At 31.4% G+C, this 21,440-nt stretch overlaps 2 protein-coding genes and 1 long non-coding RNA gene across 3 annotated transcripts in view; 1 reads left to right on the top strand and 2 right to left on the bottom strand.

Moving 5' to 3' along the window:
- Positions 1 to 21,440, bottom strand: part of LOC139487684 (COP9 signalosome complex subunit 3-like) — a 29,406-nt gene that overhangs the window by 6,397 nt on the left and 1,569 nt on the right. The window contains exons 2-10 of the mRNA XM_071272654.1: positions 18,301 to 18,430; positions 17,689 to 17,801; positions 14,767 to 14,816; positions 13,970 to 14,062; positions 12,950 to 13,024; positions 11,461 to 11,565; positions 10,608 to 10,697; positions 10,121 to 10,171; positions 2,130 to 2,231 (exon numbers count right to left, since the gene is read on the bottom strand). Coding sequence (XP_071128755.1) covers positions 2,130 to 2,231; positions 10,121 to 10,171; positions 10,608 to 10,697; positions 11,461 to 11,565; positions 12,950 to 13,024; positions 13,970 to 14,062; positions 14,767 to 14,816; positions 17,689 to 17,801; positions 18,301 to 18,430 — 809 coding nt within the window. The remainder of the gene's footprint in view (positions 1 to 2,129; positions 2,232 to 10,120; positions 10,172 to 10,607; positions 10,698 to 11,460; positions 11,566 to 12,949; positions 13,025 to 13,969; positions 14,063 to 14,766; positions 14,817 to 17,688; positions 17,802 to 18,300; positions 18,431 to 21,440) is intronic.
- Positions 2,813 to 9,526, top strand: LOC139487685 (uncharacterized). Its single transcript, XR_011655855.1, has 3 exons — positions 2,813 to 3,338; positions 8,138 to 8,206; positions 8,970 to 9,526. It is a non-coding gene; the product is annotated as an uncharacterized lncRNA (long non-coding RNA).
- LOC139487683 (piggyBac transposable element-derived protein 4-like) lies at positions 4,391 to 7,937 on the bottom strand. Its single transcript, XM_071272653.1, has 6 exons — positions 7,536 to 7,937; positions 6,916 to 7,260; positions 6,392 to 6,592; positions 5,630 to 5,911; positions 5,177 to 5,358; positions 4,391 to 4,791 (listed from the first exon to the last, which is right to left on the bottom strand). Exons 1-6 carry the CDS (start codon positions 7,814 to 7,816, stop codon positions 4,457 to 4,459), a joined length of 1,626 nt encoding a protein of 541 aa, XP_071128754.1. The 5' UTR covers positions 7,817 to 7,937; the 3' UTR covers positions 4,391 to 4,456.

Genomic DNA, 21,440 nt, shown 5'->3' with positions numbered 1-21,440 from the left:
ACGTTTATGATAGTGATGAGTTCTTGCGTCTGACAAAAACTAAATTCCTTCAATCATGGTTATATCTTGCCATACGTTTATATTGGTTCGTTAGGGGATTACTCAAAATCGTTATCAGTTAAACATCCTGTTTGTGAGATGTAGATTCATTTCAATACCGAAATTTCGTCTATATATTAAGATTCACAAGTTATAACACGGAGAAGCTCTGAAGGTACATCACTCCCATTTTGTTTGGGTGTGAACCATCAATGTTAACAGCAATATTAAAGAATAAGATGATGATGGTAGAAAGAACTATGGGCGTCATGTGGCAAATATTACATGCATATAGGACCATGAGTTGTCAATCTGTATGAAAAGATTTCCAATACAACCATATTATTGAAAAGGAATGTTTACATGCTATACTCTCGTACTAGTATTACAGGGTTCTTGTGGCGTTCACCTTAGACACACATCTTTTTAACGATGTTTAAAAAAAAAAGACAGAACCAATTTAAGTCATATTTCCCTATTTTTTTAATATAACTAAAAGTCTTTTATCTGACAAGAATACCCCTATTTAGCGGACAAGCAATTTATTTTTATAATTAGTGTCCGTCCAGTGGCATATATAACAATTGTGATGACGAATTCCTTCCTTTGTTCAAGAACAATCTTATTGAAATATAAATCTGTGATTTTACTATGTCCACAACTTCGATGAACCAAAGCAAGTTATACATCGACCTGTATTTAAATCAAATTGGTTCTCTTCTTCTTCTTTTGGTATACAATAGTCTATCGACATTCGATGATTACATATTGTTGTTTACAAAACTTTTACCCCAATTTATTCAAAATATTTTTTTTTTCTTATGTTCAATGTATACATGTATATATTTTAAATTGCTATAGTTCCGTAACTTTCTACCCAGTCGTATAAACGAATCGTCGACAAGTGCGTTCATTTTTTAAATCAATATTTCTGGTATGTTCCACTCTGTCCTTCACTATTGACAACGAGTATATATTACATTTTCCCAAATTCACCCTTGGAAAAAATATTTAAATAGATTTTAATTAAATTTTCATCAAATCTTATTTTTTGGGGTATTATTTATATTTGTATGAATAATATTCTTTACACCAGAAATGTTATTTATAAACAAGCGTATGAGTTTAGTAATGACAAGTAAGACAGACTTGTATATTATACATCTGATAGTTCAAAATGGAAAGTTATAAGTTATGGGCCGTGTACACTGATCAATACCTGCAGAAGTGAAACGATGCATGAACTTGCAAGCCCGACAGGAAATTGCTTGAATACCTGGACGTGTCACCTCACACCCCTCACAATACCTTTGGAAGTAATACCTTTAGCCATGCTGGTGATCAGATGAGGGAAGATCAGAATTTATTTGAAAAAAGTTTATTACTTTAAAGAATTATGAACAAATTAGATTTTCGAAAACAATTTTCACGGAACACTTATTTATGATTTCAACTTTGACTTTTTACCTAATTCCAATATTAACAGTTTAAAAACAACAGACCATGGTAATTAAAAAAAATAAGAATATTTTCCGTATCAAGTTATTAGTCGGATAAAACAACCGTACGAGTGACAAGATATCGACACGCAATTACGACTACATCGGTTACTGTCGTTTTGTTCCTTTGTGGTTTGTAGACATATCGTTGTTATTAATCGAGAAAGAAGACAAAATGGCCGAATGCAGAGAATTGATACTCTAAATTTAAAATCGATGGTGATCGCTTATCTAGCGGAATAAAACTTTAATATATATGAATTTGAGCATTTTTATACAGAATGAACATAATATCAATCTTTGATTTTTTTGCGAAGTTTCCCTTTAAGGATGAAATAAAGTTCTTTTTTTAAGAATCAAAGACAAATATACACTTTGTTTTTGTGTAAATACCAAAAAAAACCTAACAAAACCCCAATAAGTCTGCAAAAATCTTAGAACATGATTTATGAACTAATCAGTTTAGATACCCTCAAAAGAGAAAATATTTCAAATATGAAAATTAATATATACCAAGGAAACTAAATGAAATGACTTGCATGTGATTTCATGCAATTGTATGTTAAGCAATGAAATGCAAGAGTTACCTACCCTATTAAACGTTTCCTGATGTTTACCCACAGTGTTTCGTAACTCTGATGGATTATTGGTTGTATAAGATGCAGCAAGATCATGATATGGCTGGCATAATGGCTGTAAAACAAACAAAATAATTCAGATTCCCACTTTTTAATTTAAATAAAATACCAATCATATATTTAGGACTCTAAAGTGCAATGGTACTCAAAAGTGTGATGGTCTATGCTTAAGTGCGATGGTGTCTCATGCTTTATAAGTACGATGGTTGTTTGTTTGCTTAAGTGCGAAGGAACAATAGGGTAATGTTTAAAGGCTAAATCATTAGAGTACATAGATGGTAAAAACAAGTCTTTTTGCAACAGCTAGTATGCTAAGGTATTATAACATATTATGTGATACTCTTTATGATTTACCGTTAGTCTTAATTGTATCTAAATTTAGAGATTTGATTATGTAATAATTGCTAAAAATGTAATGAAGTGTTAATTGTCATGAGGAGGAGCTTTTATAGCTTACTATACAATATTAATGTTTCTCATTATTGAAGTGTACTTTGACCTACAATTGCTTTCATCCATAAATCAGTTGGTCTATGATTGATAGTTGTCTCATGGGCTATAATGCCAAACAAACAAAAGGCTGTCTTCAAATTGCTCATGGTTGAAAAAAATGTCCATGAAATACAGCAACTGGGTCAGGATCCCTAATAGACCTTGAGATGAGGAACTCAGATGACGTAATTAAAAAAAATATTAGTCCGCCATACAATTGTGGATGCTGTGATTTTAAAAATGGACATAAATGAACAATAAGAACTGTTTTATAGAGCTGGTGTGATGAGAAAAGAAAGATGTAGATTTGACCTGAAATAAATTATTAGAAAGGACAATTTTTTCATTGAATTTTATGATCAGAATTTTGGGATTATTTCATGAGGAGACTGACATTTTTCACCATCTTCCGGGGTCCATCAATTTGCGAAAAAAGTAATCTCACTTGCCACCCCGAAAATTTAACCAGACATGTATAAATGTATCAGCTTCGATATGAGCCATCATACATGTTCAAGTAAACGATATGGACTGAGCAACGGAGGAAAACGTTACCATTACGGCCTATGGAGAATTAATTGTAAATGTATACCCAAATTAGAAGCTTAATTCCGGAAGTTTTCAGGCTGATTTATGGATGATTTCACCTTGTACACCACCGAAAATGATGGTTAGTAGTTTTTTATTTATACCTAGTTATTATAAATGGTTTAAGATAAATATTATTGATAAAGATCAGCAAAAACTCAATGAAACTTTGCTTTTAAAATGCATTACTGGCACGGGGCTGAACACTTTTTTTAGGCACAATCATCACTTTGTTTACTTCCGAGAGATCCGAAAGGAATTTGTTTACTATATTGAAAAAGGCAAGAAACAACTTTTAAATATTATTAAATTGTAAGTAAACATGACACAATATAGTCTTTGTTATGTAATTATCACTTCGGTCTACAGGAATACCTGATAATCAAGGGAGATAACACACTTCATACGAGTAAAGTGAGATACATCATCGCATGTGCTTTTATCCAATGATTTGACCCCTGGTCAGTAGATATCATATGCAAAAAAAACAGAAAAAACATGTACATGTTTTAAGAAAATCAAGAACTAATATTTTTAATGCGCTTGAGCAAAACAATAGATATTGTCATTTCTCAGTGAAAAAGGGGGAGGGTCAAACCTTTTTGAAAACCATATTTCTGCACCTATTCAACTATTAAGCTAGTTAGCTACTACCCATTGCTTCTAAAATAAAAGGTTTAAATGAAGGTGACTAAGCCACAAGGGAGAAGCATTTGTCTTTCTTTGTGATTAAACTTTCAAGAATTAGATTTTTCTCTCTCAATAGTACTTATGTGTTTAACCCTTTCGGTGCCGAATTCAAATTCCCGACGTTAGAAACGTCACCATAAAGATTTCACCGAGTGACGTTCTACAGCCAAATAAAAATAAAATATCGCCGCCGTCGTTGTGAAAACGTCAAAAGTTTATACAAAAACTCGTGTTTTCAAAAGATCAAAACGAAGTCGTTCGTTGACAGAATTTCATGAAATGAGGACCAACAAACACAGAAATGTTTTAAAAATATTTCTTCGCTTTGAAATAATCATAAATCTTTTTTGTTTTTCTTTTAACTTTTAGAGAACACAAAAGAATTTTCAGCGAAAAAAAAAATCCTTGACTTTTTTTAACTCATTTGTTTAATACAACATGAAATCTTTTTAAAAGATCCTTTATTATTGCACTGTATTTTACATGAATAATATTTCAAAATTCAACTGTTTACTCTTCCTGTCCATATGAATGAAACTCTCTGAAACACCGACCAACACAAAGACCCACGCCACATACAGAACACCATGTTGATATACGGGATTTCCTGTACTTGTTATAACCTGAACACTTAACACATTTTCGCCTCTTGCCATCAGGAATAACATCAAGAAAATGCATCCTTATTGCATTTGCAATAGGAATGTTGTCTGGTCTTCTCCCCCTCCTTCTGTTGCCTCCTCTAAAATCCCCGATCAAACCACGAACTACTGCGTTTTGAAATTTCACATGGTCTAATTTCCTCTGGACAAGAAAACAGTTTCTGTAGCATATATATGCATTTACTGAAAAAATATTAAGTGCAAGTTTATTTGTTTAAGTCCGTGCAAATCTATTATATACATATATATAAATAAGAAGATGTGGTATAAGTGCCAAAGAGACAACTCTCCATCCAAGTCAGTGTATAAAAAGTTAACAATTATAAGTCAAAGTACGGCCTTCAACACGGAGCATTAGCTCACACCAAACAGTAAGCTATATACTTGTAATTAGATAAGAAATGATAACGGGAACGAGTGAAAAAAATCATACGTGGTACTTATATCAACTTATCCTTGTTCTAGGCAATGCATGAAATATTTGCAACTGAACATAAGCACATAGTCTTTTAGTTAGGCTTTGAATTGACAACTAAAAAAGCTTGCAAATGTTTAAGATGAGACATACCTGTAGCTGTAGTAAGAAGGTTGAAGAGAATTTTTCTCCAGAGTTTCACACCTTTAAATTGTGGCTCAAATTTAAGCAAAAGCTGATCCCCAAGATCGACACCGCCCATGGTCTGGTTGTATTTGTGGACAACACTTGGAGCAGACACAACTCTACCTTTACTATTAACTTTTCGCACAGTTCTGAAAAGTATATTAAGTAAGACTTGTTTTATTGTATGTTTACTTTGGTGATATTATAATTTTATTAGCCATGACTGTTACTTCAAGCTTGTACTTTGTTGTATAGTTAATTTTGACATTGTGTAAGAAAGTATTTCATATATTCCACGATGTAAGTATTTTTTTGACAACGTTGTATTTTAATAACTTTTTATTTTAAAAGTCAAGTATTGTCAAATTATATAGGGATTGGCCTATCGGACAAAGCTGGGTTGAAAAACAAGAAACTTACCGTGCATTTTCACTTGTTGTCAGGAAAGTCACATTTCTCCGATCTACGTACAAAATAGCCAAAAGACCTCTCTGTGATTTAACAACAACACTTCCTTTGGGAAGCCGAGCTGTTTTAAAACTTGCAGGTAAGCCCTTCCGTCTTGCTATTACAGTTCCTGTTGCATTTGTTCCCCGGTTCCTTAGGTCGTTCATCAGTTTAGGTGATGAAAACCAATTATCCATAGTTACATGATGGTTTTTGCCAAAATGAGGACGTACTAAATCCATTACCGATTTATATCTATAAAAAAAATTGATTGATTGCTTGAGTGTTTGTCCAGTCACAAATATTGCATGTATAATCATGACGAAAAAAAATAAAAGGAAAACCGACAATAACAAAATGAAACGATTAGATAGAAATAGGTAAGAATTAGAACTTTTTATCAAGTCAAAATGTTAAATATGCGAGTCTTATATTCGGCCTTACTTGATTATAAGAAGTAGGCATTTCTTAATTAACAGCGTCATTAAGTTATACCCTGTATAAACCTGGAGATGTGCGTAAATTTTGGTCTACTTTCATGGATTGTCATATTCATTCGCAATACAGTCGCCATCGATTTACAGAAACAATCATGTTAATTTGAGTCAATTAAAGTAATATTTTTCGTGTTCTTTTCCGATAAGGTATTTTCATAAAAATTATCTCGCCGATATTATTTTGGCATTTTCGCTAAACCTGAAAATCCAGAGTTACCACCCCCTTTTTTTCACTTACCCTTGTCCATTGGGATGGCGTTCTGTATTTCGTTTCCCTTTGTACACATTTATCTGATGGGTATAACCTGTTCTGGATTCAGCTAAGACGAACAACTTTGCTCCCCATCTGTGTGCCTTCTTGTTTGAAATGTATTGTTTCAAAACATGACGCCCTTTGAAACCAACTATTCTCTCATCCACAACTATGTTTTGAGATAGTCTGAAAATCCGTAAAATCTATTTACAACAAGTCTTGTCTCAATTAAAAAAAAAATACATTAAAAAATAATATGTATATTTTAGAATTTTATAATGAACGACATAACCAGATTGTACAATTTTGATTACATTGATTTTTTTTTACTCTTATCTTTCCCGAAACAAGAGGTACCAGTGTTAAATCAATGACAGTTAGTATGCAGTGGAAAATATGATTAGGACAAAATTCGTCTCAGTTCCAGCAATAAATTATGTTTATTTTTAACATGGAAACATGACCGCGTAATGGCTTGTGTATATTTCTATATTTGAGTTGACATTTACCTATAATTAAGTTCGAACACTTCATTGAAGAATTCAACAACTGGATTTATCTTGTGGAGGGGGTCGTATCCTGGCTGACCTCTTGGAACTGCTGTTGTATTGTTGCTGCAATGCAGATATCTCAGTATTGCCTGAAATCTATTTCTGGACATCACATCCCTGAAATTTGGGGTTTCAGAGATACCAGACGCTTCCCAATAGCTTTCAATGGAGGATTTCTTTACGATACCCATCGCGAGAACAAGACCAATAAAGGCTCTCATCTCAGCATAGCTAACTGGTGACCATTCGTTTGATCTGGCATGTCTTGTTGGATTCTCTGTAGTTTGGCACTGGTTGGCATACCTGTTGACAAAACCAGTTATATGTTATTGGATATACAGGATTACTGGTGTTTTTGTTGGATGAGGGGGGGGGGGGGGGGGGGTGGGAGGGTAGCAAGAACTTTTAAATTAATGTTGTGAAAAAATGTCTCTGCTATCTTTTGGAGCGTTATTTAATTATTAGAATACTTTGAAAATTGATTTGTAGACCGCAATTATATTACGGAAACATATAAATATACATTCAAAGAAAATTAAGAACGTTATAATTTGAAACATATAAAACCAATAATGTACCTATTTGTTTCATCTACAATGCGATCAATCAAGTCATCATCTTCTGTTTTCAAAAATTTATCAAAGTAATCCACCGGTGAAAAATTGGCTTCAAATCCACACGGCCCAATCCGTTCTTCGAAATCACGATTAACGTCTAGCTCAAACGTTTCTTTGTCTACCACAGAAAACCAAGGGTTAGGCTGTCTTGCAGCATTGTCTGGCATTTCAACATCAGCATCGTCAGAATCTTCGTCGCCCGAAGTTACTATGTCTGTTATGTCACCGTCACTGTCTTCCATAGCTATGTCGGGAACAGTACAGACGATCTTTTGACATTTATGACGTCATATATACTTAACGTATTACGTCATAATGAATTCAAAACAACAATGTATATATTATATAAGAATATCAAAAGCATAAAAGATAAAAAGAAATAAAATATGATTGTTTTATTAAAACCAATTAAACGACATATATGTCGCATCGGCAGTCAACCCCCAAACGACATATTTGTCGCTTCGGCAGTCAACCCCCAAACGACATATATGTCGCTTTGGCACCGAAAGGGTTAAATCAAATGATAACACAGCCTGAGTAATTTTTTTGTCTTATTTCAGTTCCAGACATATCATTACTTTTTAACCTGAGATGGCAAACTAGAGGTTTTAAAAAGTCCTGAATAACTGGTAAGCATTTTGCTGTATTAGGCAAGCTCTAAATTGTTTATTTATGGTATTTATGCAATTGAAATTACAGTCGGTATGTTAAAAATATGCAAATATGAAAACTGTTGCTATGGTCTTGGTATTAAATGAAAAGGCTTAGTTACAGATCGTTTCGACTCAATATTTCGAGTTAAATCTTGCGGCAACTGTTTCTCACGTAACACTGCAAACTATATTTAGCTCTATTTTGATCTGTCGTTATTTAATGACGCCATAATACATGTGATGTCACAATGTTTCCTTTAAAACCTCATGTGGATTTCTCACTAATAAAAGGTTTTCACTGAAATACATGTTAAAAACATTTTTTACTCAAATAGAATTATGTGAAAGGACAAGTTTTGAAAATTTGCACTATATTGCACTCTAATTATATGATAAAGATGACTTTCCAAGTAGTTAAGAGTGCTTTCCACAGTTTTAAATACCAGATTTCCACTAGTAAGAATAATTATTTTGGTGTTGGTTTTTTTATAAAATCTTCATTTTTGCATAATTTCTCTGTCAAAATGCACTTTAAGGCACAAGAAAATTTTATAGAATGCTTTAACAGGGTCTGTGTATTGTAATTAAAGGTTATAATCAGAAGTTTTGTCCTTGTTTTGACTAGTGAAGGTATTCTGGAAGAAATTAATTATACAAACACATTGTATTCAAAATAAATGAATATAGCGACGAAAGTGTCATTACCTTATAGTGCTAAAACAACTTTATTTTTTTTCAGAAATGGACAAAAATACACAGATTTATTCAGAATGTTATACGGATGAAGATCACATAAAAATATTTGGAAAAATCAGAAGTATGAATTTCAATATGGGTCAGGATCCCTAATAGACCTTGAGATGAGGAACTCAGATGACGTAATTAAAAAAAATATTAGTCCGCCATACAATTGTGGATGCTGTGATTTTAAAAATGGACATAAATGAACAATAAGAACTGTTTTATAGAGCTGGTGTGATGAGAAAAGAAAGATGTAGATTTGACCTGAAATAAATTATTAGAAAGGACAATTTTTTCATTGAATTTTATGATCAGAATTTTGGGATTATTTCATGAGGAGACTGACATTTTTCACCATCTTCCGGGGTCCATCAATTTGCGAAAAAAGTAATCTCACTTGCCACCCCGAAAATTTAACCAGACATGTATAAATGTATCAGCTTCGATATGAGCCATCATACATGTTCAAGTAAACGATATGGACTGAGCAACGGAGGAAAACGTTACCATTACGGCCTATGGAGAATTAATTGTAAATGTATACCCAACTGTATCAACCAACTTTCATTGCATTCCAAAAAATATACTCTGATCTGAAATCATACCCCTCAAGAAATACACCTCTACAAGATGGAAATCAACTGCATTAAATTTCATTGCATTCAAAAGTTACTGCATGGGAATTCTTGCTTACAATTTTCTGAACTTTTTTTTATATCAATCAACCCTTGAACATCTTCTTGAAAATGTTTTTCTTTAAATTGGTTGAAGTGCTATTTTAAATTCACTCCACATCTTTCTGTTATGTACTGATAACTGTATAAGGTATATGATAAGAGGTAGAATGTCCAGGACCTATAAAACTAATCTTATCCAACACATGCCATGGATATCTGTATGTCTTTAAAAAAGACAGTCAAGTGGCTGTCAATCTCTACATTTTTCCTTTTGAGTTTATTTCTATCCATTGAACAATTTTCACTATTTATTTCCTGTGGCAATTTACATGGTTTTGTTTGGTGTGAATTCCTGGTATTTTTTGTAGTAATATAACCGATTTGTCATATGTAAATTATAGTTTCTATGAAAAAAATCTATCAATGTACCGGTATTTGATGAACTTAAAAAGTTTCACTTTATAACACTTACCTTAATGTATCTAGCAACAACAGGTGATGTATATTTTGGTAAATTTGGTACCTGAAAGATAATAAAAGAACCTTCAGTTAGCAAGTTCACATATCCAGCACCATACATATAAAAGGAAAACGCTTACAGGGACCTGATGGCAAAGTTTAATTCAATCTATGATCTTTTTTCAAGTTTTAAGACAGTAATATTGTCTTATACAATTCCATTTTTATTAACAGGGACCTTGATCTTTGACCAAGTGACTTACTTCAAAATTAAAAAGGATCTTCCTTTCAATATATGTGACCAAAAGTCTAAATTAAAGATCAATCCAATATGTTGTATTTGATTAAGCATCCTGAACTGCTTTTCTGAACAATTTTTGTATATTTTTAGTAACTTTGACCTTGGTCTTTGACTAAGTAACAAGCAAAATCTATATTCCATTCCTAACTGGCAGCTTGAAAAAAAAATTGTTACTGGATAGTATTCCTCTTCAACTTACCTTTCCATGGACTATAAGTGCTACCAAAATATACTTTTTATAAGCCTCTAACATTACATGACTGACTGCCATACTTGGTGTGGTAATGGCCTGTAAACAAAGAAATATATTTGAACTTCTGCTAACATTATGGATCTTTTATCATTAAGACCAAATGGCCTGTAAACAAAGAAATATATTTGAACTTCTGCTAACATTATGGATCTTTTATCATTAAGACCAAATGGCCTGTAAACAAAGAAATATATTTGAACTTCTGCTAACATTATGGATCTTTTATCATTAAGACCAATCATTTTTTTTGGTATTCTTAACATGTTCTTCAGTAAGTTATGCTCAGTCCAGAGGTGTAAATCTCCATATTGTTTATGGTGAACCTACTGAAATTGTCAATCTCAACCTGTATTTTGGTAAAAAAGTAAACTATGATTCTACTAACTAACTATGCCATCGAGAAAACTATGATACTACTACATTTTATGTAACTAACTATGACATTGAGAAAATTGTGACATTGAAAAAATTATGAAATGAAAACCTCAAACTAATATTTTCCGTAAAAATGTGGTTGAGGATGTTTGGTTTGTTATTGGCATACTTTCTCATTAAGGTATGTCTCTCATCTCTTTCTATTTATATTTACACATCATCTATTATTAATCAGCATTAATGAAACATAAACACAAATATCAACAAATAAACCTTGTGTGACGAATTTCAATATTTAAAATTGAATTATGCAGTAGTTTAAATACCATCCAAAATTTAAAAAATATTTTGTATAAATAAGGCACATGGAATAATAAAAGACTTATTTCAGGATCCATCAAAACTTTTCCAATAAATATCTTACAATTTCATAGAAGTACAATGCTCTATCATTGTTTTTCAGTGCAGTGTAGATCATTCCTCCATAGTAATAATACAATAATAAATCTTTAGCATCAAAATGGCCACCCTGAAATAAAATCATCCCTTTATCGATAACATTTAAGTACTGTTACTTCAAACATTTTGCATACATCTTTTTATTGGGATTGTTGAACAATGGACACAAATACGAGATTTTTTATTGCAATTTGGGGAAATGCATCATTTGAACTATTAAAAAAAACAATATTTTTTTTTATATTTTTGGGAATCTTTCACAATTTGATAAAAACAATGCAAAAAAATCAGAATATGCAGTTTGACTTTATATATATCATTTCCTTGACAGCATTGAAATACCACCAGTTTTTATAAAATGTAAATTGAGTATCTTTCTAAAAATTTAAGCTAAAACAAGAATGTGTCCAAAGTACACGGATGCCCCACTCGCACTATTATTTTACATGTTCAATGGACCGTGAAATTGGGTAAAAAATCTTATTTGGCATTAAATTAGAAAGATCACACCATAGGGAACATGTGTACTAAGTTTCAAGTTGATTGGACTTCAACTTCATCAAAAACTACCTTGACCAAAAATTTTAACCTGAAACTCAATTTCATTTTCTATGTTCAGTAACTTCAGTGGACCGTGAAATTGGGGTCAACAATTTAACTTGACTAAAATTAGAAAGATCATATCATAAGGAACATGTGTACTAAGTTTCAAGTTGATTGGACTTGATCAGCTTCATCAGAAACTACCTTGACCAAAAACTTTAACCTGAAAATCACACTTTCATTTTCTATGTTCAGTGGACCGTGAAATTGGGGTCAAAAGTTTAATTTGGCTGTAAAATTAGAAAGATCATATCATAAGGAACATGTATACTAAGTTTGAAGTTGATCGGACTTCAGCTTCATCAAAAACTACCTTGACCAAAAACTTTAATCTGAAGTGGGACAGACGGACGAACGAACGGTACGACGGACAAACGGACGGACAGATGGACGGACGAACGGACGCACAGATGCACAGACCAGAAAACATAATGCCCCTCTACTATCGTAGGTGGGGCATAAAAAACCCACAGTTTTTGCCTTTTTATCTTTGACTTCAATAAATACAATTCAAAATGTATTTCGTTAACAGTAATTTAACATTACAGCCGATTTCATTGAGTGTGTAGGCAAAGGTAATATCTTTGGTTAGCTTGCTTGTTAGCTGAACCATGAAGTCATTATTAGGTCAGGTATACTACCCTCCTTTCGAAGTAGCCTAGTCCAATAGACAGATAGATTGGTTATCTATCAGACTAGTCTACTCTAAAAAGGAGGGTACTTTACCTAACCAAATATTGACTTCATGGTTCAGCTAACAAGCAAGCTAACCAAAGATATTACCTTTGCCTACATGTTCAATGAAATCAGTTATAAATTCATTTGAAGACAAAATCTTAATATTGTGTTACCTCTTTACTTATTTCATTGATTTCCACATCTAGGAATGGTATTGCTGATGTCATGTTCTTGGACAATAAACACAACTAAAATATAGATAAAAAGTCATAATTACAAAGTCTGACGTCAAAACAACAAAACATATGACAAACTTAAAATATATCTTATATTGTCAAATTAAACATTTTTAACCAGTAATGCAGTACTAGGATAATATTTCAACTGATTATTTCATTATTGTCTTTTTATCACTGTATGACTTTTCAATCTTATATTGTTTCTATGTGGTATCTCAAATCAGGAGCTGGTATTGACATAAGTATTGAAAAAAAATGTCCTTAAAAAACATAAACTGGTTAATAATCAAATACTATCATATCTGTTATGGCTTTTGAACTGAGAAGATGAACACCACCATATCCTTTATGTGCCAGTACCATGTTGGGAGCCTGTAGTCCAGTGGTTATTGCTGGTTCATGTCTTTCCATTTTTTTTTATAAATTGTTTTGATATTTATTTGGTAGTTAGTTTAATCTTTTGAATTGTTTCACATTTTTTATGTCAGGGCCTTTTATAGCAGGCTACACGATATGTTAATTTTCCTCATTGTTGGAGGCCATATGTGGTGACCTATAATTGCTTATTACATCTTTTTTTTTAACTCTATTGGATAGTGGTCTCATTGGCAATATACCCATCTCCTCATTTATATCTTTCCACACATAAATTCAATTCATGGTTGGATATTAATTGATTATCAACATGATCAACAAAATGATGAACTTTTTTGTGAAAAGCATGCAAACAGGAAATAATACTTGACATTTATCATTTCCTAATGTTTATGATATATTATAAAGCAATACTGTTACAGTACTTCTATTCATGGGTATCAATTTTCATGGTTTTAGCAAAATTTACATGTTCCTGGGTTCCATAAAAAAAAACCCACAAAAATTGGAACCCCACGGATAAAAGTACTCAAAAGTACTTGTCAAACATGACCATTTCTTTATTCATTCCCAAATTACCTGACACAGATCTGCATGAATTGATGTTAACTGAGCTGAAAATAACTGAATCTTATCAATGGCATTCACTAATAGTTTGATGCCTCTCATTGGCTGCAATAGAACAATGTACATAATTTAATAAATAAAAAAAGGAATATCATTTTGATTTAAAAAAATAATGAAGATATGTGATTATAAGGTAAAATGCCATGCTAATAATATCACATTTCCATATTCAGTGAAATCTAATGTACATGACCTTAGGTAGGAAAACTGACAATCCTAGTTAATTAAGATTGGACTTGAGTTGGGTAAAATTCTACTTAATTTGAAGATAGTATTTAAAAGGCAAGCTGTATTGTGCTTTCAAACAATGGTTAAAGCTCTACATATTTTTTTTAAATTTGTTTACTCAAATCCAATATCCACTATTTAAGGCTATACACTAATAACACAAAGGTTCCTGATTTGATCCCTGTTCTGGCGAGAAAATTTCAGGGACTGAATTTTCGACTTTCTCTTGACACCATTTGCTAACATGGTCTTGAGAAATTAGGATAGTCTGTTGGAAGGAAACAATACATGGCTGGCCTGTGTTAAGAGAGATCAATATCTCTTGCACGTAAAAGACACCCTTGTAGATTTTGAAAAAGAGCAGGCTAATGCCACTACAAGACAGCACTAGCATCGGCAAAGTGGAAAGGGATTAATATAAGTTGCAACAAACTTGTTTCCCAATCCACACTTAATAAATATGTTTAAACTAAGGCTATACATTTAAGGTCATTTGAAAATATTTGAATTAAGTATTTCACCTGTTTCTTTTCTACCAAATTTTGTGTAAATCTATGACATAAATCTGCAACTGAAAAGAGAAAAAAATATTTAAAAAATATTATCATTAAACATAAATTATGGTATATAATCATGGGAGACAATTTAACATATCAACATGTAAATCATAAAAGTAAATTATTTGATAAATTTATGGAATTTTTATAAGCTAGAATTCCAATAGTGATTTAATAGATAGCAGAAAGCTAAACAAAAGTCAGCTAATGTATCTTAGAGACATGAAAATCAACTCATATCCATTTAATATTTTTCCGCTCCAACCATTCATCCAAAACAAATTACTTTGTCATCCCAAGACTACAATTTATTACCCTGCTTTTCGTTGTCCACGAATATAGTTCCTTTTAATTAGAGTGTATTTTTCCTTAAAATTTTTCTTTCCCTTCCTCACTCAATTCTTAGATTTTCTTGGGTGGAAATGAAAGAAGAGAGGTGAAATAAATTTTTGGATGTTGTATTTAAACTGATTTTGATATGGAATGAGTGATTAGGCCAAGTGCAAAAAGGTAATATTTACAGTTTTCGGAACATCTCTTAGCTTGTCAATAGGGGTATGCATGTGTATTGGCTAAAGGAGTAGGTTCAGTAAGACACCTTTTTGGCCCCAAAATATAGCAGTTTTACAAAACTGTTAAAATGTAAACCTTTAGTTATTTATTGGATAGTAGAATGCTTCTGCTACATTAATATGGGCTGTTTTTGACAATACAATGCACATATATCCGGTACTAGCACCATTAAGTCATGCTAAATTACTGAAATCCACATAATTCTAGCATTTTAGTTAAATTTTAGACGGTTTTCGTATAAAACGAAAGTGGACGCATTCGTGTTCATCCTTAATATTGAAATGTAAGTTGTATTTTATGATAATACATAACATATATAAAGGTTAAGGATGAACACTTTCATTTTTACGAAAAAACATCTGAAAAGTGACATTTTTTGGCATATCAGGTAGATTTTTCATATTTGAGCATTCAGATCGTTTTTAATGACTAAATCTGTTAAAATCTTTCACATAAACTAATTAATTCAAATAAAATAGACACTTAAGTGTTTAAAAAGTGGTCAAAATCTTTCGTCAGATGAACCTGAAATTTGAGGCCAAAATCGGTCCTTACCGGACCTACTCCTTTGTAAAAGTGATTGGTTCAATCTTTCTGAATTTTGGATATATATTTGGACTAGGACTATACATTACACACACAAAATTTGACAAAAGTGCATGGTGCAATTTTTTTAATGATGCAAAACGTTATAAAGAACTGATAGAGGAATTAATTGTGGTCTGTGGCCATATCTTAGTAAAAAGGCATGATATGGGTTATTTTCAGGAAAATTATAGCTTAATTCACAAAACTCATCAAAGTGATTATTGTAACAAATTTCGTCAGTATGTAGATGATTAAAATAATGTTTGGGTTTTAGGCTAGGGTTTAAAGTTTGTGCACTGCATCATTTCTGAACATTTGTGTTTCTTGTTGTTAAGATTTTATGTAATTTCTCCATTTTATTATATTTGCTATATCACTGGTATACTTTTAAATGCATACCAGTATATAATATATAAAGAAAGAAGATAAGACAACACCTTAAATAAACTGCCAGATGTTTTGAAATATGTGCCTAGTTGTGTTGTTGCGAATGCAGCAAAACAGACTATTGAATGCAATAAAAGTTTACAGTAGAATTATACTTTAATATAAAAAATGTATAATAAAATTGAGAATGGAAATGGGGAATGTGCCAAAGAGACAACAACCCAACCATAGAAAAAAACAACAGCAGAAGGTCACCAACAGGTCTTCAATGTAGCGAGAAATTCCAGCACCCGGAGGCGTCCTTCAACTGGCCCCTAAACAAATATATACTAGTTCAGTGATAATGAACGCCTTACTAATTTCCAAATTGTACACAAGAAACTAAAATTAAAATAATACAAGACTAACAAAGGCCAGAGGCTCCTGACTTGGGACAGGCGCAAAAATGCGGCGGGGTTAAACCAGGGCTCACACTACTTCAGAATTATAGGGAGAAGTGACTTCTCTTTTTGAAACTGATAGGGAGAAGTGGTGAGATTTGAAAGAGAAGTGCTCATTCGTGCGGTGCGCTACAATGTTTGGATTTTACAATAGTATAAAGGGCCATATGTAAATAATGTTCTTTTTATATTGTTCAATTCATATCTGAGTAAAATTCATATTTGAGTAAAAAAAATACAATTAAAGTAACATTTGAAATTAAAAGTTGTTTAAGTTTTACTAAGGTTCTTGTGAGAAACTTATTCCAACTAAATATCTAGCACTAAAAAAAAAAATTATTTTAGAAAATGTAAAGAAATTATAATATATCATTATTACAATTTAATTAAAAATTATCTTGTGTATGAAATTCAGTGTTTCTCATAAAAAAATATAAAAGTTATTAAGCTGGGCCATAATATATTGAAATTAGTATAATAGCCTCAGAGTTAAGCAACTTTAATCAATAGTTTGAAACAATCCATAAAAAATGTAGGCACAATCCTTCCTGTTAGGGGTTTAGTATCATACCATCATAACATATATGAGAAGAACATAACCCGTGTCATGCCAATGTTCATATTAAAAAGTCTGTATTTATGTCACATGTTTTCACACGCTTTTTGACTTGATTTGTCATTGTCAGACAGTGTTGTAGGTAGACTTATAATGATGTGCACACCAAAGTTGCCAATAGTAGCAAGGCAAAAAATTTGACTGTTATGATTTTTTATGAATTTTGTTTTTGGTCATTTCATTTGAGCATGCCAAGTGTGTTGTTGCTTCAATGGTAGCTCAGACACTGTCAGAGATTGGCAACTATGTCTTAATAAAGATTATTTTGTTGTATAAACTTACAACTGTCTGTGGCATATCTGACATGCTCTCCATTACAATTATGGATGAATTCCTGAGTCTGTATAAATAAAATCTCAAAATCTGGTATATTTGGTAAACTGTACTTAACACATCTGAAACAATACATCATTGGGTATTACATTATGGTTAATGTAGGACAATTCAACAGAAATTACATCAATAATCAGAAATTATCTCTACACCAATGTCATTTGGTTTGTTGAGAAATAATGATATAAATATATGAAATAGTATCCTCTTTGTGACCAGTTTCCTTTTTGTTAAACATATTTGTTATACATTTTTAGATACAACTAAAGATGGAAAAGTATTCTTTCTCATTGATACCTGCATAAGTAAAATAAAAACATCCATATGAACCGTAGAAATAAACTTCTTTTAAAGGTTTGTATGTCAGATCTTTAATTTATTTAAAAGAAATGTATCTATTTTTGTTATGTTACATGTAGTAAGAAAATAACTGCGGTGGTACCAATTTTTAACTGGTTAAAATTGTTATATTGAACATCTTTATCTGTCTTTTGTGGTGTTACTGACAGTAAAAAATCATTTAACAAAATAAACAAAAGAAATCTGAATATGTTTACTTACAAAATACCCAAAATTCCTAGAGAATGTTGCTGAATATCTAATGTTGCTAACACATTGTCCAAATGACTTGCATTTTTGGTTAGGGCATCTGCACTTTTTCCAATGAATTCACACAGCTGAGAAAAATTTCCTACAACAGAAGTAAATTAAATTTGTTAAGAATGGGAAACACCACATCTATGTGTTTTAGTGTTTGACTATGAGTGTAAAGTACAACACTATGTGCGAGTTTTAAAATAAAAAGTTGATTGAAATATACAATATTAATTCAAAGCCCACTTACTTTTTTTATTATTCCAAATTTAAATTCAACAAAACTATCCCAAATATATGCAACAAAGTTCATATTTTCAAGAAATAACAATATTAATATAATCATATAACAGCCATATGCATCCTTCATGTCCTTTTTGGGGCAAAACTTCTCTCCCCAAAGCAACACAAGTCCAAATAATAAAAATCAGAAAAATCATATACAGTGGAATCTCTGGTGTCTGCATGGCCAGTAATATCATCTATTACCTGATTTCGTTATATCGGCAATGTAACACAAATAGAATCATTCTTGTAATTGTTTTAGTATTCTGAAGGGACAGAAAAGATTAAAATTGATAAGTTCAAGATTATCTTTATAACTACAATCTGATGATTAACCATATTTAGACAATTTCTATTAAAAAAGTTACATCATCAGATAAAACTTGTTTCATTTAAGTCAAATTAAAATCAGATTGAAATAAATTTTGCTTTGCATGCTTGGTAGTCTGTTTGGTTCAAATTCAATAACTTTTGTACTATAAAACCTTTCTTTTATCTAAATAATTAATTTTTAGCTAGATGGCATGCAGGAAATCACTGGACATTTGAAATTTTTTCAATGATAATTTGTAACATTTTAGCTCTATAAATTCAAATACATTACATTTGTATTACATTGTATCACTGATTATTATTTCATAGTATTTGTATTGTAAAGATTAAGTTTTTTTTTCTAATAACTATCATCTATTTAATAAGTTAACTTCCCAGATAGAATTCCACAGCAAAGGAAAACATATCCCAGGGAAATAAGTTTCCTCTGGATAAAAAAATAACAACAACTACTATGACATTTTTTCCTCCGGATCAAATTTCACCCAGATATAATTTTGCTTTACACTTGTTCAGTTTATAGAAAAATATTTCAATCTTGATGCATCTTTGGACAATGTTGGACTCGCAAGTTTTGACAAATTTTCACGAGTCCAGGACTCAAGGACTCGCCTTAGTAAAAACCCTGCTGAATCTTTTAACATGTTCAAATCTTCAATTTCTAAGCATCTATGTTACCTCAACTATTACATCAAACTTTATAATATACATAGCATTTTTCATTTTCCTGTATTCCTTAATTTTGTATATATAAATTTCTGTCTTGTTGTAAGTTTCCTCCAATGAAATGATATTCAATTTGTTGAAGGCAGTCACTAAATGTATATATATGGTAGAAGTATAATGTAAATGTACAATTGTAAAAGAACTGCAGTTCAAGGCATAATAATTATTTGGACTATATATACACTTAAAACTACCAAAGAAATTGAAAAAAATTCTTCCAACTGACAAACAACATCATTTAAAGTTTGTTAAATGTAAAATATTCATGATTAGTTTTAATATGGTAGAGTCGGTCCGGGTAATTTCGTACAGTCGGGTTAATACCGTACATATTGTTTTTCTGTTGTTTTTATAATAAATAAGATTAATAAAGTGTGTTTTAGTGTTGTATATAGATAATTAAATATTTACGACCTTATTTTTTTAAGCTTTAAAGTTAAAATGGCCACAGAATATATACGCATCACGATTGATCGGAAAGTTTGATTTGCAGGTTTTTTTGAAAGCTAGTCTTGTGGAAAAAGTCACCAGATTTTGCTAGTAACCAAGTTTCGATATTTAAAGGTAAGAATTTTTTACTTGCATCTAAATTTAAGAAAATTGATGGCAAATGAATGCCCTGAATATTTTACAATTGACATATACTGTTTTATGTAGTATTTGTGAAGATGTTTCCCAAAAATATGACTAGGAGTGGGTGTACGGTATTACCCTTTGTGATATTTTACATTAAAATGCAAGTAGTCTAATATCGTACACTTCAGTTTTCAGATATATGAAATATCATGTTATAAAATGAAACGTTATATATTACTAACCTTTGCTTTTACCAGTGAACTTTACGCAAAAAATAAACATAAATACAGACACTATCTTCACGTTGTTTTATTTCACCGTGAAATGATGTTACAAAATTTGACCCTGTGTATAGTAATAAGCGGGTGAAGTGGGAAAGGTGAGTAACGATTTCTGTACTTGTCTATCAATTAAAACAGAACTGAAATAAGAGAAGCAAATTAAAAAAAAAAAAGATACAAAGTTAACTGGCATCAACAATATTCGTAGAACGAAATAAATTGTAAAAAAAGAAACCATTCTTTATATTTTTCAGTTATGAATCAACATTCAGTTGTCATATATTTAATGAACAGAGATATTGGTATACATAACAACTACTCCTCCCTAATTGCATGGCAGCTTATGAAACTAGACATGCCAATGTTTCATGAAGTCAAGCAATACTTTGTGGTTGATTGCATTGTACATTAGCTTTCCGATAAAACCATTGGAAATATTGCATTGAATGTTGTTAAAAAATGGTTATCATCATATGAAGTAGGAGAACTACCATTAACTTATTAAGTGCGAAGTTTGGTTCATCATCATCAATTATCAAACTTACCTGTAGGAATACATCCGTATCTTGAAAATTTGAGGACACTTTTAGAAACAACTGATGAGTTTGAATACCAGTCCTGGTCTGACTAAACATACTTTTTCTTTGAGATAATTGTAATTAATAAAATATTTATCAATTTCTTTAACTTTTGTCTTCTCTTTTTTCAGTTATGCCAAAAAAAGGAAAACTCTCCTAAAACGTAAAAGCTATACCACTGAAAGTTTGCAAAAAGCTGTAAATGATGTCAAACACAACAATATGTCACTAAGAAAATCTTCCATGAAATATGGAGTTCCTGTAAAGACTATTCACGATCATATTGCTGCCCTAAAGTAGATAAACCAAGCTATAAGTTAACAACTAG

The sequence above is a fragment of the Mytilus edulis genome, chromosome 9 (genome assembly GCF_963676685.1).
Source record: "Mytilus edulis chromosome 9, xbMytEdul2.2, whole genome shotgun sequence".
Classification (NCBI taxonomy): Eukaryota; Metazoa; Mollusca; class Bivalvia; order Mytilida; family Mytilidae; genus Mytilus; species Mytilus edulis.
Note: the sequence above shows the minus strand (reverse complement) of the source record. Positions and strands in the feature narration are given on the sequence as shown.

What these genes read in the sequence shown, in the direction of transcription:
- LOC139487683 (XM_071272653.1), bottom strand. Translation starts at nt 7,816, where the DNA reads ATGGAAGACAGTGACGGTGACATAACAGACATAGTAACTTCGGGCGAC. An exon ending in ATTGTAGATGAAACAAATAG is followed by an intron (nt 7,261 to 7,535) that starts GTACATTATTGG and finishes TTTTGTCAACAG; the next exon opens with GTATGCCAACCAGTGCCAAA. An exon ending in CGCCATCCCAATGGACAAGG is followed by an intron (nt 5,912 to 6,391) that starts GTAAGTGAAAAA and finishes TTTTTTTTATAG; the next exon opens with ATATAAATCGGTAATGGATT.